At 42.0% G+C, this 19,166-nt stretch overlaps 1 protein-coding gene across 1 annotated transcript in view; it reads left to right on the top strand.

Annotated features, from left to right (window-relative positions):
• Positions 1 to 2,912: 2,912 nt before the first annotated feature.
• Positions 2,913 to 19,166, top strand: part of LOC134591703 (angiopoietin-2-like) — a 79,758-nt gene continuing 63,504 nt past the window's right edge. The window contains exon 1 of the mRNA XM_063444476.1: positions 2,913 to 3,406. Coding sequence (XP_063300546.1) covers positions 3,110 to 3,406 — 297 coding nt within the window. The 5' untranslated portion in view covers positions 2,913 to 3,109. The remainder of the gene's footprint in view (positions 3,407 to 19,166) is intronic.

Raw genomic sequence — 19,166 nt, 5'->3', positions numbered from 1 at the left:
TGTCAGGTTGTGTGTCTGTATCTGTGTCAGTGTGTGTATCTGTATGTCTGCATATCTGAGTGTGTGTTTGTGGCAGTGTATGTGTATATGTGCATACATCTCAGCATTACACCCCTGCATTCGAACTTCAATACTACATACAAACACACTCCTGCATTGAAACATTAAAACTACATGCAAACACACATCTGTGATAAAAACCAAAATTATATATAAGCACACCCATGCATTAAAAAATGAACACTACACATAAATGCATTCTTGCATTCAAACGCCAACACCACATACAAAACACCCAATCACACAAACATACTCCATATAAAAGCTTGCTTACATTCAAACACACAAACACTGCTCAGTGCAAAATACAACTCTGCAAGCATGGGAAAATGATAGAGCCCCAGCTGTCAAAGCATTATTGGAGTTGCACGACAGATGGGGATCTACCATTTGTCCACCCTTGCTGTAGCAAAGCCCCCAACAAGTCTTGCACCAGGGTCCTCTCTACTTTAGTTTCAGCTCTGCGTTTGGATGGAGGGTATGATTGCATGCCAGAAAGTGGTGGAGGGGAAAAGTCCAGGGGGCCCAAGCAAATACTCGCACATGGTCCAATGAGTATTAAAGACAGCCCTGCGCTCAGCACAGACACTCAGCCAATGAGCTGGCTCAGCACAGCAGGGTTTATCTCAGAAAACTTAATGGAATCTCTGTAGAAGAACTTGTCAAACCATTAGCAAACTGTTTGGCTACTTACAGTGTGCTGGGCTCCATGGCACTCCTGAAACATAACCCGTATAGCGTGCTTAACTCAGGGTATAGAGCCTTGAGTTAATGATGCCAAAACTATTGTCAAATAAATATTAGAAAGATATGATTGTGGTCATGTGCGTAGAATTGATGGGGACAGATGGAGAAAGGATCATACTTGTGTCATGTGTGGCATGATGGCATTAAAATGGCACTTAATTACCATCATGCCACAGATGCAGGCAGTTAAAAAAATCACTTTTAAAAGTTGCATAACACTTTTTCTGAATGTCTCACTAATAAATTATCACAGAATTAACTAGGTAGATGACACTACATGATGGTTATTGTAGGGACATGAGTTCATTATTGTTTTCCCAATGCAAACACTTGATCATCGACCATCAAGCATGATGTACTCCATGATAAGGCCCTGGGGAGATAGCGCATCTAAGCGGACAAGGGCAAATCTATGAGTGTGGGGATAGATGCATGTGATTGGTTGTGTATGAATGCGTGAGTGGGATTATGTGGTGTGTGAGTTTGGTGGGGGTGGTCTTACCTCAGTGCGACTTGGGATTCAGGCCAGCAAACAACTTCCCTCCCTCCCTCCCGCCCTATTGGTATATTTAGTCGCAGCTAGCCAGGGGTATGTCCTTGCCAATTAAGTTTGAGGCAAAAAAAAAGGAAGGGTAATAGGCGCTCACTATAGTAACCAGGCAGCAGTATACAGGACAAGGATTCCCCAACCTTGTGAGTGAAATAGCAGAAAAAGAGAGGGCGTATACCGCGCTTATTGTATTAAAAGTAAAATATACAAAAATACATACATATGTTCTTGGATATTCCAATTAATCGTGACCTCAAAGAGAAATAGAAATAAAAAAATAATAGCGCAATACAGCAAATATAGTTAAAAAAATAGATGATAAGTAACTAAGTACAGTCCACTCACATGAAGTAGAGCTATAACAGAGCTCTACTGTAAAGCGCTTGGACGGTACAATCCCCGTCTTGGGATTTGTGGTGGTTGCCGCAGATGTTTTCAAGGTGCCAAGTGTATAGTTGGTATAAAAAGAAAAGATAGCAGCAATATGGTGAAGTAAGTCCAAATGGTAAAATAAATAGTAAATAGTAATGTACTTACACTTTCCAGAGCATGTAACCTGCTCTAGTGTAAACAGCTTAGGTGGTATGATCCCCACCAAGGATATACAGGATACCAGGAAATGAAGATTGTAAAAAAAAGTAACTTAAAAGTATACTTTAATATAAACAGACTAAACAATGAAATCTAAAATATAGTAATAAAATATAGATATATAATATAGTCCCACTTAACGCGTTTCGCCTAATAGGCTTCTTCAGAAGTGTGGTGTGGGTTTGAGGCGGTTATGTCAATATGTGGAATGAGGTGGTCAAGTTTACCTGTTATGACGTGCCCACCGAGAGAGGAAAAGGTTCGACTGGTGGTATGTATTGGAAGGAAAAGGAATTCATGTCGAGAGGGGAGGTGAGAAGAAGTGGTGCATAGGCTCATGGTCAGTATATTGGCAAGGACGGTTGGGTTATACTGTATGACACTATGTGTTAACTTATTTGTTAAGTTCTGGTTATTTATGTTTGACGTTTTGTTTATATCAAGTAAAGCTAAAGATTAAAATAAATAAAATAATTAATAGTCAGCTTGAGCTAGAGATAAAATATTTTAATAGATTTATGACAAAATGTATACATTTGCTAACAAAGTTGCTATCAGCATGTATGAATGAAATTTTATGTACTTTTATTTATTTATTATTTTTGCAAAGTTTTATGTACCATGACATGAACTCCGAAAAAAAAATGTGCAATGGTTATACTTTATTTTTTTTTTTTTTTTTTTTTACTGTTCAGGCAATGATGATAGGCCATTAAGTAGTAGCCAGCTAGCAATGCTTACAAGTCAAGGATGTTGTGTTCATAGAATATGTGTTGTGCTAGAATTGGTACAGAACATATAGATTCTGCTGTCACAGCATGGAAGAGGTTAAATGATAAAGCATCCCCATACGTGTGGTATGGGATTTGTTCCAGTTTCAGTTGTACAAACAGTGGGAGGGAGAAAAGGAGGGATTGCAGCCAGAGGGGGTTGATTACAAAAACTTCCTAGAGTACTCAGCACACCGTGGGCTAGAGATTCAAAGAGCTGTCTAATTATACCATTGTAGGAGAGGATACACAGAGCATCACAGTGAGTGAATGGACATAGTAAAGTAGGAAATCTTTTACAAGGATTCCTTTACAAAAGCAGCTGTCATTGAGCTGGGGTAACTCTGAGAAAGAGTTTATTGTTTATTGTAGAACCAACAAATCTGCCACAATGGTGAGGACAACCATGGTCCAGCAATTGTCCAGACATTGTTTCCTTTTGATCTTAGCCTACATAGTGATGGGATCTCAAGTCACTGAGAAGCATCACCACAAGATCCAGCATGGTCACTGTAGCTACACCTTCCTTCTCCCTGAGACTGACAGCTGTCATCCACCTCCTGCTGACTTCCAGGTGTCCAATTCTCTGCAGAGGGATGCGCCACCACAGCCAGAGCACCTCTGGCCCACCAAAAGACTACAAGAGCTGGAGAGTATCATGGAAAATAACACTCAATGGCTCCAAAAGGTGAGAGTGTGTGAATGCAAATTGTACAACAAGGTATGGTTGTTAAAATATTAATTTATTTATTAATAAAAATATTTTACCAGGAAGGATACATTGAGATTTCTCTCGATTTCAAGTATGTCCAGGGCTTCTTAGCATGTGTGAATTAACAATTGGTGGTAAAATAACTAAAGCTAATGGAAGTTAATAGTGGTTACATCCACTTTATGTGCCACTACAGCTTGCAGCCTAGTTTCAGAGCCTACATGGGTTTATTTACTAGACAGTGAATTGTGGATCACAACCCAAAGCTTAGGTGTGATTACAAGGGTTACAGTCTTTATACAATTAAGCAAATTGTTCAGCATGGCTTTTATGGCCTGAATATTGCTGTTTTCTTTTAAGTCACTATAGTTTACTGTTCAGCATATCCAAAGAGGCTTATGCACTAAAAATTAATTTGAATTAACTGAAATATGTATCAAAAAAATCCAATTCAATTATTTGTCTATATTTTGCAATGTGGATTTTAATTCACTATAATTTGGTGTTTACTAAATAAAGCCCATTGTTTGTTCCTATATTAACCCGTATGAAAACCGTACGTGAAAACTGTCCAGTGGCAGGAAAATAGAACTCAGTGTTTTTAATGTTTTTGTCCCTAGTTAGCAATAACAGCAGAAATATATTGGTATTTCAAAGCACACTCTAAGAACTATAAGTACTTAAATGTATCGTAATGACTATGGTCAGACCTGCATTAAAATATGGGTTGATGTTCATGTCCCTGTGATGGACCTTTCCAAAAAATAAATGAATACATTTTTGTTGGGGTACATGGGAGAGTTGCATGGGAGAATATCTATTGTGGAATGGTTCACTATCAATGAGTTAACTTAAAGCTGTCTTTGCGTGCTGTGTAAATGCTTTTGCTGATTCTATCTCTCAAACAGTCCAGCATCACCCTGAGAGCAGGTGTCACTGAATCATTTTCCCCTACTGCTACACTCACTACATTCACCTTTTTCTTGCTCCAGTCTGCTTACCAGGAGCAAGCTTCTACCTATTTAAGCAGTAAGGAAGAAGAGAAAAAGGTAGAAAAGTGGTCCTTGAGGAGAGGAATTCAAAGTTGGAAACTAGTGAGAAGGAGGTTTAAAAGTTGTAGAGCCTGCACGATGGGAACAGATAGATTGAGATGAAAGATGAAAGAGAGAGACTGGAAGATGTTTCAAAAAGCAACTGAAAAATTCCCATAGTTCTCTAAAATGAGTTTTGCCTTTTATTTGCGTTAGATAATTGTTATTATTTTTAACAAAAATGTTTTTATTAATCACAAAAAAATGTAAAAATAATTTTTAAAAAAAGCAGTACATGGACTGAATTGATTATGTAATAATAAAAAAATGCACAAATGCAGACCATTTGATTATACTCCTGCAACCAAATGTCTGTAAACTTGCACAGTCATGCGTTCCATTAGTCATTTACACGACCTAATAGGAAATGCAGCACTAACACACCAACTGTAGGCATGACAGCTCTTCACAAGCTGATTTTATGGGGGGAAATATGGGAAGTATGGAATTGTCTCTGGTGTCTGATAACTAGTATAGCAAAATATACTTTATGGTATGTGTGTAATTTTTACAGTCCTGTCTTGGTGTCCCTAACCACATCCGTCTGCATGGTATTATTGTCTATGGTTACGTTCAGGCTTGGATGAGGCGGTCTAAGGCAATTGTGATGTGGGTTGTGTCTTGTAGGTTGTAGACTCCATATACATTTGTGTGAATGCCTGGCGGGTTCAAATTCCTCTGGGGTATATATCATCAGCCAGATATATCAAACTAGTTACTTACACTGCTCACAAATGCATTTACTTTGCAGCACACAGGCACACAGGCACACATGCTCACATACACGTGCACACACCCTGATACATACACACAGACTCACATGTATATTTAAACGTTCACTTATTAATAATGCACTCCTCTTCAGTTTTCCACTGAGATTCGCTTGGCCTCAGATCTATAGAGGCTTAAGCGTTTAGAATCCTCTGCAACTTGTCTATGTAAAATAATATAAGCGATATAAGCAATATACAGCTATTTAGCCAGGCTGCTTTACATATGTATCTGGGCAATTTGGGCAAGGTTTTGGTACTAGTGAGAGGATAGAATTTTGGGTAAGGGGTGCCCTCGAAGGCACTTTAATTTGTATTACATATCCAGATTAGGTATATCTATTATCTCCCTTCCCTGTCTACTTTCTATTGACTTATAGTTACTATTTTAGTAATCTATTTAAGTCCTACATATTGAGAGTATCTAATATCTTTTCTCTGCTATCTATGTGCTATCATTCTTTCATGTAATACTATAACTACTTTAGGTACTACCATTTCCTCATGTAGTACTATAACTACTTTAGGCACTACGTGTAGTTAGAAGTATTTGACTATCCTTTAAAGTGGAAACTATTTTGTTTATAATTATGTTTTCTATATATGAGGTTTATTTTAACAATTGCGTTTTAGGTGTATTTATTACCTATTTTACTGGAGCAAGTTAAGTTTTAATTAATACCTTCTCTCTACCTTTATTAATACCTTCTCTCACACAGATAGTACTGTGGAGATTTATTTTGTTTTTGTTTGTTTTAACAATTGAATTTACCATTTAGGGGTTATCCCCCATTTTTTCACAAATCTCCCAGTCTCTATCACTATTCCTAAAAGTGGCTCTTCCTTTTCTTTTCTTTTGTATTTATATTGTCACCATATTGCAAGCATAACACAGGCCATTACACTTTATTGCAAGTACAACATAGGTAAATCACACCTTTTTACAAGCATAACACAGGGACATCACACCATATCAGTGCCGGACTGGCAATAAAAACCAACCCTGGAAATAAACACAGGCCCATAGCATTGCATCATTATACCAGCCCCATCTTATAACACTAAATTATTGTTCACAAAATGGTAACCATGCATTTTAAAGTACATTTGAAGAGTGTTTTATTATTTATAGAAACAACTGATATAACCCCCTTCCCAGGGCAATATATATCACCAGTATGTACACAAGGTTATTTGAATTGCCGTGTGCAGGGGTATATATCAGGGCAGTGTGTGAGACATAACCTTGTGTATATACTGGGGGCAAATATTGACTTACCTGAGCACACATATTGCACTCCCTGAACTTACTACAGCAATCAGGACTTACCCAAGCACGAAGATTGCACTCACAGGACTTGCCCTAGCACCCAGGACGGACCCCAGCACGGACATTGTACTCACAGGACTTGTCCCAGTACCCACCCCAGTACCCAGGACTTACCCCAACACTGGGATTGCACTCATGGTACTTACCCCAGCATTTAGATTGCACTTACAGGACTTGCCCCAGGACTTCAGCCTCTTGCATGCACCATGCAGGAGGGAAAAGATGCCTGATGAGATTTCCAGTGGCAACAAAGACAACATTACATTGGCTGCAAGAGTGCTCTCTCACATTCTTGGTGACGCATCTGCATCCCGCCACGGACGAATTCTTAAAGACCGCATCACACAGTGGCCCCAGGGCACTCCAGCCATGCACCATATTACAAGCTGGAGTCTTTACTGGTGTCATTTTTTTCTATAACTAACAAATACCTTGGTTGTGACAGTTGAACTCAGGCTGTGTGAGTATAGTAGGAACTGCATGTGATGTATTGGGGTGTCTGGGTGCATTGGGGATTGGTCTGTCTGAGTGAAATGGTTACAGTTTGTTTGTGATGTATGTGGCTGTATGAGTGTATTGGGGACTGCATGTGATGTATTGGGTTGTCTGTGTGTGATAGGGATAGTTTGTGTGTGATGATATTGAGCTGTGTACATGTGATGGAAACTGTGTGTTAGCACTGGGCTGGCTCTGTGTGATGAGAATGTGTGTGATCATTTTGTCCTGTCAATGTGTGATGGGGACTGCTTGTGTTTGTGATAGTTTGGGGCTGGCTGTGTACGGTGCTACTGTCAGTGGTGTATCCTGGTTTTGTGCTGCCCTAGGCAGGACAAAACTCAGGCGCCGCCCCCCCCCCGCGCCACCCCCACCCAACCTTTCCCCCCGCCCCGCATTCTAAATACACACACACATTCACTGACAGATACGCATACACTAGCTAACAGACAAACACACTCACTAACAGACACACACTAACAGACACACACTCACTCACTAGCAGACACAAACTAGCAGACACACACACTCACAGGCAAACACACACACAGTCAGACACACACACACACACACACACACTCACTAACAGACACACACACTCACAGGCAAACACACTAACAGACACACACTAACAGACACAGACACACACTAACAGACAGACACACTAACAGACACAGACACACACTAACAGACAGACACACTAACAGACACAGACACACACTAACAGACACACACAGTCAGACACACACACACACACACACTCACTAACAGACACACACACTCACAGGCAAACACACACTAACAGACACACACAGTCAGACACACACACTAACACACACACACACACACACACACACTAACAGACACAGACACACACTAACAGACACAGACACACACTAACAGACACAGACACACACTAACAGACAAATACACTAACAGACACACACACTAACAGACACACACACTAACAGACACAGACACACACTAACAGACAAATACACTAACAGACACAGACACACACTAACAGACATACACACTAACACACTCACCCACATTAACACAATTTTTAAAATGTATTTAAACCCCCCCCCCAGCCTCCTTACCTTTGGGAATGCTGGGGGGGGGTGGTCTCTTCCTCCCTGGTGGTCCAGTGGCTGCTGGGCGAGCGGCACTGCCTTGCGGGCGGGTGGCTGGCGAGGGAGCACTTCCTCTGAGCTGTCTGCTCAGCTCCCTCGCGCGCCGCAGAGTGAGGCTGGGAGCTGGAATATGACGTCATATTCCGGCTCCCAGCCTCACTCTGCGGCGTGAGGGAGCTGAGCAGACAGCTCAGAGGAAGAGCTCCCTCGCCAGCCGCCCACCAGCGCCGCCCGACCGCCCAGCATGTCTGTTAGCCGCAAGGCTAACAAGACATTTGCCTTGGGCATTTGGGGGCGGCTTTTTTTGCCGCCCCCTGGAAAATGCCGCCCAAGGCAAATGCCTTGTTTGCCTCGCGGCTAATACGCCCCTGGCTACTGTGTTTATCTTAGTAATATCCTGATGAGTAGTAGAATAATGTAACTGATTATCTGTGCTGCCTGTGACCTGTATGAAAGTTGGTGAATCCTAGAGCAAACCAAACTAAATTTACTTGTTTCATTCTCACACAATATGTAATCTGAGTACATACATATCATCTATCTAAAAGCTTCACTTCAAGTTACTTACTGTCTCAATAGTAATGCCACTGTCTAGAGTGTCCGCTCGCTCCCACAGTCCCTCTGCAAACTGCAGTCTCAGCCAGGTAGGTAAGGTGTCACACCTTAGGTGTAGCTGCACTGTCCACTCTGCTCGCTCCCTAGTCCTTCTGCAATCTACAGGCAGGGTAAGGTGTTGCTGCACTCTCCACTTCGCTCACTTCTATCCAGGGCCAAATTAAGAGCCCAGTGGGCCTGGTGCTGACAATTACAATGGGCCTAATTACAAAATCGTATTGACCAAAAACACTAAAACAGTCCTACCTCTTAAGCATCATATATCTGATGGAGATGGTGCTGGAGGGAAACTCATAGGATGCAGTTATGGGAAAACACATACCCTATGCTAATCTCACGCTTTCATCTTTCAAGTAATCCCATACCCCCTAACAGCAGTGTCCAGTAAAGCATCAAGTCTATGGATGGGGTAAAAGGGTGGGCCACTGACACAAATCACATAACCAGAACTGCTGAAAGCGGCGAACATACACAAAAAGGGGGCATGTCTGTGTCCCTATGTTTCCAAGTCCCATAGTGTCTGTGTCCCCATGTCTCCCAGCAGTGTTCCCATGTCACTAGGACACTAGGGGACATTGAGAGACATTGGGAGACATGGGGAAACTGAGATACTAGGGATCACTGGGAGACCTGGGGACACTGGGAGGCATGGGGACATTGGGTGACTTTGAGACATGAGGGGGCACTGGGAGATATGGAGCACTGAGACACTGTGATGCATAGGGGACACTGTGATATATAGGGGACACTGGAGACTTGGTTTTGACCTGGGTACAGGTCAAAACGTTGCGGTGTCCAATAAACCTGCTTAAATCTATCACAGTGAGTGCCTGAGATTTTTTCTTTTATACTAGTGGACACTGAGACACTTTGGGGCCCTGTGAGACATGGGGACACTGGGAGACTAGAGGATTCTGAGAGACTAGGGGACACTGAGACACTACGGACACTGAGAGACACCAGGGGCACTGGGAGACATGGGGCACTGATACACTCTGATACATAATGGACATTGTGATACATAGGGGACACTGGAAACTTGATAAAGACCTAGGTACATGTTGAAACATTGTGGTGTCCAATAAACCTGATTAAATCTATCACAGTAAGTGCCTGAGATTTTTTCTTTTATACTAGGGGACACTGAGACACTGTGAGACATTGGGACAAAGAGACACTGGGAGACTAGGGGACTTTGGGAGACTAGGAAACACTCAGACACTATGGGCACTGGCATACTACGGACACTGAGAGACACCAGGGACACTGGGAGACATGGGGATACTGAGACACTAGGGACACTGGTTGGGAGACACGAGGACACTGGGAGGGCCCCAGTGGCGTACATACCAGGGTCGCAGGGGTCGCGGCTGCGACCGGGCCCGGCCCACCAGGGGGCCCGGCCGCCCCTGTGACCCGGTATGTACGCACTGGGCCAGCCTCTTCTCCTGGGGGGCCAGGAGCAGGCCACCTCCGGCCCCCCCGAGGCTGGCCCTGCTTACACCCGGCGGGCAGTCAGGCTGGCTGGTGCGCGAGGGAGCACTTTCCCCTGAGTGCTTCCTCTTCAGCTCCCTCGCGCACCGCACTGATACCGGAGCCGGAAGATGACGTCATCTTCCGGCGCCGGTATCAGTACGCGGCGCGCGAGGGAGCTGAAGAGGAAGCACTCAGGGGAGAGTGCTCCTTGGCGCGCCCGCCAGCTTGACTGCCCACCGGGTGACCGGCCCCCCAGGAGCCCAGCAGCACCACTGGACCCCAGGGAATCCCCTCAGCACTCCAAAAGTTAAGGAGGCTGGTGGGATTAAATAAAAAAAATGTGTTAGTGTGTGTGTGTGTTGTTGTGTGTGTGTTAGTGTTACTGTGAGTGTTAGTGTTACTGTGTGTGTTAGTGTTACTGTGAGTGTTAGTGTTACTGTGTGTGTTAGTGTTACTGTGAGTGTTAGTGTGTGTGTTAGTGTTACTGTGTGTGTTAGTGTTACTGTGAGTGTTAGTGTGTGTGTTAGTGTTACTGTGTGTGTTAGTGTGTGTGTTACTGTGAGTGTTATTGTGTGTGTTAGTGTTACTGTGAGTGTTAGTGTGTGTGTTAGTGTTACTGTGAGTGTTAGTGTGTGTGTTAGTGTGAGTGTCAGTGAGTGTGTCTGTTGAGTGTGTGTCTGCTAGTGAGTGTCAGTGAGTGTGTTACTGTGTGTGTCTGTTACTGAGTGTTTTTGTGTTAGTGAGTCTGTTTGATGTCTGTTAGTGAGTGTGTGTTTGTCAGTGAGAGTGTATGTTTTGTAAGTGAGTGTGTATGTATGTCTGTCGCTGAGTGTGTCTCTGTCAGTAAATGTTTGTGTCTGTTAGCTAGTGTGTATGCATCTGTTCGTGAGAGTGTGTGTGTGTCAGAACTTACCTTTCTCCAGCGCCGGACTCCCTTGGCGCTGGGGATCCCTCTGCCGCTCAGCTCCGAATGCGCATGCACGACAACAGCCGTGCGCGCATTCAAACCGCCCATAGGAAAGCATTACTCAATGCTTTCCTATGGACGTTCAGTGTCTTAGAATGGCGGAAGCTCCTCTAGCGGCTGTCAGTGAGACAGCCACTAGAGGCTGGATTAACCCTCAGTGAAACATAGCAGTTTCTCTGAAACTGCTATGCTTTCAGCTGCAGGGTTAAAACTAGAGGGACCTGACACCCAGACCACTTCATTGAGCTGATGTGATCTGGGTGTCTGTAGTGGTCCTTTAAGTGTGTGTGCATCTGCATGCACTGGTTTACATACCGCGGTCGCAGCCCTGCAACCCCTGCGACCAGGTGCCCGCCGCCATGTGTTGCGGCCCCGGCCTGCGCAGAGTAAGCGTGCGCGGGGGGGGGGCACGGATCAATTTTCGCACCGGGGCCCCATAGGTCATGTGTACGCCACTGGGCCCCATGTCTCCCAGGTCTCAAAGTTGCCCAGTGTACCCATATCTCCCTGTGTCCCCCAGTGTCTCCATGTCTCTCAGTGTCCCCTATAGTGTTTCATTGTCCCCATGTCGCCCAGTGTACCAATGTCTCAGCGTCCCCAAGTCTCTCACCGTCCCCATGTCTCGCAGGATGGAGCTGCTATCTGGACTCTGTGCAGAGCTGCTCCCCCGCGGATCAATGAGTAGTGAGAGGCAGGGAGGTAGATGCTGTAACTCCTTATCCCTGCCTCTCTCCACACAAACAGCCTACTGGCCGGCGTTGGTATTGCAGAATAATCTCTGTTTATACTCAGACAGACATTTGTATTGCCGGTATTACTGTAATACCGGCACCGACAAAGCAGCCTCAAATACCTGAGAAATACTTCTGAGAAATACCTGTCAATGATAAGAAATACATGAGAAATTAATTTTTTTTTTACACACTACTCTTAGGGTTGCCATGTATTTCTCATATATTTCTTATCGTTGCCAGGTATTTCTCAGAAGTATTTCTCAGGTATTTGAGGCTGCCTAGCCCGTGCCGGAATGCAGTAATACCGGCAATACAAATGTCTGAGTATAAACAGAGATTATTCTGCAATACCAGCGCCGGCCAGTAGGGGTCGCTGTTTGTGTGGAGGGAGGCAGGGATAAGGAGTTACAGCATCTACCTCCCTGCCTCTCACTACTCACTGATCCACAGGGGAGCAGCTCTGCACAGAGTCCAGACAGCAGCTCCATCCTTTTTTTTTTTTTTTTTTTTTTTAAATCAATGGGCCTATTCCATGGGCCTGGGCCTGGGCCTGGAGCTGCAGCTCCATCAGCCCCTATGTTAATCGGGCCCTGCTTCTATCCCCCTTCCATATATGTCTCTTCTTCCTTTCCTTCCATCCATGTCTCTTTTCCTTTTCCTTCCAATAAGCTTAGTTTTCATATACAAATATAACCTAAATATTAATTTAAAAATAAAAAAATTACCATTATACTAATGATGTCATTTTGGCGCCAATTTTAAATTGTCAATCTCTCATTCCCCTATAGAAACCCTTATGTGTCAGGCCACTCTTTCTTTATCTCCACTTGAAGAAGCCCCAGAGGCGAAACGCGTTATGGTTTTTATCTAGACGTTTTATATTATCTTTTATTTCTGTATGAATAAAGGAATTTTGACTTATTTTACACTTTATTAGAGTGTGCAATTGTACTCTTTTTTCTACATTTTACTATCACTGCTATTTTATTTTATTTTATCTCATACTGCCTGGCACCTGACTTTTATCTCCAGTGAGTACTACTCTCAAGACATCTTTGGTGGGCATTATACCACCCACGCCTCATCCATAGAACAGTTTACCTACTCTGTTAAATGTGAGTACGTTTCCATTTATCCCTACTCCTGGTATTTTATTCAGTGAGCACTATTGTTTTTATATTTTATGGTCTACATACTACAAATACTTCATTTTCACATATCCTTGCAAGTGGGAATTGTGCTACTGTATGCCATTCATACTGGAGCTAGTTACAGCTCCATAAAATGTGAGTAGGACTATATCGTATTTTTTTAATTTTTATTATCCACTGCAAGAACATACTACCCTATTATTCCTTTCTGTTGTTTCAAACAATTCTACTGCTGAACCCACCCTGCCCATTGGAGGAATTACGAAGACACTTGGTAGAAAGTGCATCTCCACATTACCCCTTGGCCTTGTTTTTCTATTTGGACTTATTTGCGCTATTAGAAACGTTGGTCTATATATTTGTTTATCTACTCTGTACCTTATACTGTTTATATCATTGTATATATCAAAATTGTGGTGCTACCCCTAGTTCTCTCCACTTTTTCAGTAGACAGTAGAGTGTATATTTTATGCATCATCACAGAATATTCATAGTGTGTCAAAGCATGGAATGTACTTTATTCTGTTATTGTTAGATGTTTTCTCCCTGTTACTATATACACATGCATGTTAACAGTGGATAAGTGTCAGAGAACCTGATATATGTTATACTAAGTTATCACTTAATTTTCTCTGGGGCGGTTATCTGATAAGTGTAGAATGTATATACGAATTACAAAATGTGTATAAAATATCCAAAATAAACAAGAGTATCCAGTTTAGATTGGTTCCAAATTTAACAAGAAGTTTGCTAAGAAAAAAGAAAGACGCTAAATTCCACAGAATTGTAAGTGGGTAAATTTAATAGAGTAGGTGGACTTGCTGGCCCTCCTATCACAGTGATGTTTTACCTATTGTGTTACATTACAGCCTTAAGTTCAATGTTTTATTAACCTGAATTTTATGTGATGGATCAGAACACAATAGTCTAAGTTGGTAAAGTGAAATGATAAAAATATATACATAAAGCTATTTTTTAGAAAAAGAAAACAGAAAATTGGCATATGCGTTTGTATTCACCCCCTTTGATATGACGCCCATAAAAAACTCTGGTGCAACCAATTACCTTCAGAAGTCACATAATTAATGAAATGATGTCCACCTGTGTGCAATCTAAGTGTCACATGATTTGTCATTACATATACACACCTTTTTTGAAAGGCCCCAGAGGCTGCAACACCTAAGCAAGAGGCACCACTAACCAAACACTGCCATGAAGACTAAGGAACTCTCCAAACAAGTAAGGGACAATGTTGTTGAGAAGTACAAGTCAGGGTTAGGTTATAAAAAAATATCCAAATCTTTCATGATCCCCAGGAGCACCATCAAATCTATCATAACCAAATGGAAAAAACATGGCAAAATAGCAAACTTGGACGACAATAAGCCGTACGCTCCATAGAGTTGGAGCCAGAAGAAAGACATTACTTTCAGCAAAAAACAAAAAGGCACGTTTTGAGTTTGCGAAAAGGCATGTGGGAGACTCCCAAAATGTATGGAGGAAGGTGCCCTGGTCTGATGAGACTAAAATTTAACTTTTCGGCCATCAAAGAAAAAGCTATGCCTGTGCAAACCCAACACATCACCCAAAGAACACCATCCCCACAGTGAAACATGGTGGTGGCAGCATCATGCTGTGGAGATGTTTTTCAGCAGCCAGGACTGGGAAACTGGTCAGAGTTGAGGGAAAGACGGATAGTGCTAAATACAGGGATGTTCTTGGGCAAAACCTGTACCACTCTGTGCGTGATTTGAGACTAGGACGGAGGTTCACCTTTCAGCAGGACAATGACCCCAAACACACTGCTAAAGCAACACTTGAGTGTTTTAAGGGGAACATGTAAATGTGTTGGAATGGCCTACTCAAAGCCCATACCTCAATCCAATAGACAATCTGTGGTCAGACTTAAAGATTGCTGTTCACAACCGCAAACCATCCAACTTGAATGAGCTGGAGCAGTTTTGCAAGGATGTTTTATAAATATCACACAGGAGAACTGGGCATATCTACTGCCATGGGCTGAATTTGCTAGGAATAATGCTACCCATGATTCCTCTGGTCTAAGTCTGTTCTTTGTCAACAATGGTCGTCATTCCACTATCCTCCCTGCTGTATTCTCTGGTACTGCTATTCCTGCATTGGATGATCATCTCACTTATATAAGGGATACTTGGACTAAGGTCCAACATTTGAGACAGCGGCTGCTCGTTTCAAATTTCAGGATGATAAGCGGCCTGGTGCCAACCCTGTTTACCAAGTAGGTGACAGGGTATGGCTTTTCACACGTCATATCAAGCTTAAAGTTCCTTCCATGAAGTTTGCGCCTGCGTTTATTGGACCATTTCGTGTAATTCAGAAGATTAATCCTGTTTCTTATTCTCTGCTCTTCCTGCCACGCTACATATACCTAATACCTTTCATGTATCTTTGCTTAAACCTCTTATCTGTAATAGATACACCACTCCCTCTGTCCCACCTCCTCCTTTGGTTGTTGCTGGACACGAGGAATACAAGGTTTGCTCTATCATTGACTCCAGGCTTTCTTTGGGTTCTTTACAGTGTTTGGTTGACTGGAAGGGTTATGGACCTGCTGACCGTTCCTGGGTTCCTTATCCTGAAGTACATGCTGGTCACCTTATCTGTTCTTTACACTCCCAGTTTCCTCTCAAGCCTGGTCCTGCATGCCCGGTGGTCGGTCTTCAAGTGGGGGGTAATGTCATGTCCCCTGCGCCTCCATACAGCATGGCCGCATCCAATCGATGCGGTCATGCTGTTAAAAAATAACAAAAACTTACCTAAGGCAAGTTAGCTTGCCATTCAGCACCCTCATGGAGCGATCCCCGACCAGTGTGGTGTTCTCATGAATGCTGGCCACTGCGGTCCCAAGCTACTATGTAGCCCTGCCTCCGACCTCAACAAAGATGGCGCCGGCATGCGTGTGACATCATGCAAACGACGGGCAAGCACGTTTTGGGGTCAAAGGCTATGTACTAACCAATCATAGCCTTAGGAGGGTTATTTAAACTCAAAATAGCATTTGGTCAGTGCCCTGTCATGGTTTCCACTAGTTGGTTAACAGAGAGTGCGTTCCTATTCTAGTTCTTTTTGGTATTTGACTTTGGCTTGTATTTTGACTTTCCCGTATTTCTGGTATCCTTGAATTTTGGCTTGTTTCCTCGCTGTGTCTCTTTCTGTGTCCCTGACCTTGGCTAGTATTTTGACCATTCTTTGCTTACGTTAAGTCTGGCCATTCTAAGGCCCGGTATACGTCATCCTTGTTCTTTGTGTCTTACATAGTTCTGCGTGTTGGGTCATATAGTATTCGTGACACTGAGCCACCTCTCAACAGAATGGTTGCAATGCGGTGCACGACCACCACATGTGAGTCATGGTGCCCTCTTCCATTTCCACATCTCCAGAAGGTTGCCAACTGAGTGTCAGGTACAAATGATAGACCAATTTGCGATGGGCCTCAACATGGTGATGACATTTCAAGCTTGAAATGTCACCAAAACCCCTTTGCCATCTCCTAGTTGCACAATCATAATCCTCCAACCCACCACATAGTTAAATATCTTGGATTTAACACAATGAACAGTAGAGAGAACATTAACCAATATCTATATGTACAACAGAGATTGTATGAGTGAAAACTACTGTAATGTAGTTTTAGTAGACGAGCGAACAGTAGTAAGCATGAATCCCATGGAAGCAGGTTACGCCTCACATTGTTATCCCAAACAGACGGAGACCAAAGGCATGTCAACTGTATAAACTAAATTAAAAAAAAATATCAGACATAAGAAATAAGATAACTAAGTACAAATATCTGTTTGTTACAGACCACAAAAATAGACAGGTATTATAATGGTAGAAACTTGGTCCCAATAGCCACTACATGGGGGGAGTATACAACCAAACACAATAGGTAAGTCAGTGTAAAGCACAGTTACCTGATATAGTGGCCATCCATAAGTATTATCCCGCTATGTGGAAAAGAGCAGGAAGGTATATGTGGCAAGACCTGCTCCCCATGCTCCACCATCTGCGACTGTTGACCCTAGCGAAAAATAATCCAAACCAAATAGCCGGGGATATAAAAAAAGAAATATACTGTATTGTATCCCAAAAGAACCAAAGAGCAATGCTAAACACCCAAAAGTGTACCTCACATACACCCAAATATATAGTAACAAAGGGGAAAATCTGTACTGCACCAACAAGTGACCGTACAGATTAAAGGGGTAGCAGAGCAAATATCATAAAAATACGACCTGTGTATAAAATGACACAACAATTTCCAGGATATCTAGAATGTATAAAAAAATCACACAATGGTGAAGTATGTACAATAATGAGTGGTTCAGACCCGGAGGTAGAGAACTTACAAGATTATACTGGAGATCAGCGCCTGTCTCCCTTCCAAAGGGTATATATACAAAACGGCGTTTCCTTCAGGATGGGTATGCGATGTGGTATAGCAGCATATGCAGAGACCTCCAATCCTCAAAGGCAAAAAGATATATAGAGCAGTATTGTAGTAAAAAAGAGAATTTATTAGTACAAAATGCACTTACATCAATAAAAGGTAAAGGCAGCTTGTCTCCACTAAACAAGTGGTACCCAGGAGCAAACGGAAAAAAACCATCAGTAAACCATACATAATAAATAAAAATACAAATATAAATATATAAGTGTCACAAATGCACTCAAAAACTAACATAATAAAATACAAAGAAAATACAGAATAATAGTCATACTAGGTGCATAAAACCAAATATATCCTAAAAAACTAAAAATGTCTCAAAAGAATCACTATATTATATAGACTACAAAAGCCCCCCTAAATCAATATCCTGGTTGAGGCCCATATTTAGGGTATTTAACGTGTAGATCCAGAAGGCTTCTTTCCTAGCTAGGTCATTAGTTTTACTTCCTCCTCTCCAATTTGTTGTGACCTGATCTATTCCAATGGCGACGAAGGTCGACCATTGAATCAAACTACAAGAGTTGCAGTGATTAGGGACACTATGTTCCACCTTATGTGTCCTAATATTGTTAAAGTGTTCTCGAAGGCGAGTGTGCAAAGTTCTGCTGGTCCTACCCACATACTGGGCACCACATCCACATTGTAAAAGATAAATTACGTATGTGGATGTGCAGTGTACGAATTTCTTTATGTTATATGTTTGGTTAGTGTAAGATCCTGTAAAGGATATGGTCCTTCTTTTTTGGTGGGTGCATGTGGAACATGCCCCACATTTATGAAAGCCTGGCGTCTTTTGTGACTGGAGAAAATTCAATTTTGGACTTTTCAACAAATTTGGTAAAAGACTAGGTGCTAATTTATTTTTTAAATTGTCTGCTTTTCTGTATATGACTACAGGTTTTTCTGGTATCTTATCTCCTAAGATGTCGTCTTTTTTCAAGATGGCCCAATGTTTTTTGAGGACTTTTTCAATTTTTTTAGCCTGAGAGCTATATTTCGTAATGAAGGCAAACTCCCTATGGCCGTCAGTAGTTTGATTTTTACATCCTATGGTTTTATTCTTGTTTTTATCTTTATCCATTAAAAATTCTGCACGGTCTCTATTTTTTATTTTTATAATATCTTTTTCTATTTTATCTGCATTATAACCTTTTTCAACATATCTATTTTGTATTATTTTTGATTGTTCTTCAAACATCTGCACATTAGAACAATTCCTCCTCATTCTAGTTATTTGGCCCTTTGGGACATTATTGAGCCATATTGGATGGTGTAAACTAGTCTTTTTTATAGCGGTATTACAATCGGTCTTCTTAAAGAAAGTTTTAGTATGGAGAATCTCATTTTCTATGTATAGAGTTAGATCCAAGAAATCTATGGTAGTAGTACTAATATTAAAAGTAAAGTTTAGGTTGTATTGATTTAAATTGATAGTATCAATAAAATTCTTCAAACCCTGTTCCTCTCCTTCCCAGATGATGA

Source organism: Pelobates fuscus, chromosome 1 (genome assembly GCF_036172605.1).
Source record: "Pelobates fuscus isolate aPelFus1 chromosome 1, aPelFus1.pri, whole genome shotgun sequence".
Classification (NCBI taxonomy): domain Eukaryota; kingdom Metazoa; phylum Chordata; class Amphibia; order Anura; family Pelobatidae; genus Pelobates; species Pelobates fuscus.
Note: the sequence above shows the minus strand (reverse complement) of the source record. Positions and strands in the feature narration are given on the sequence as shown.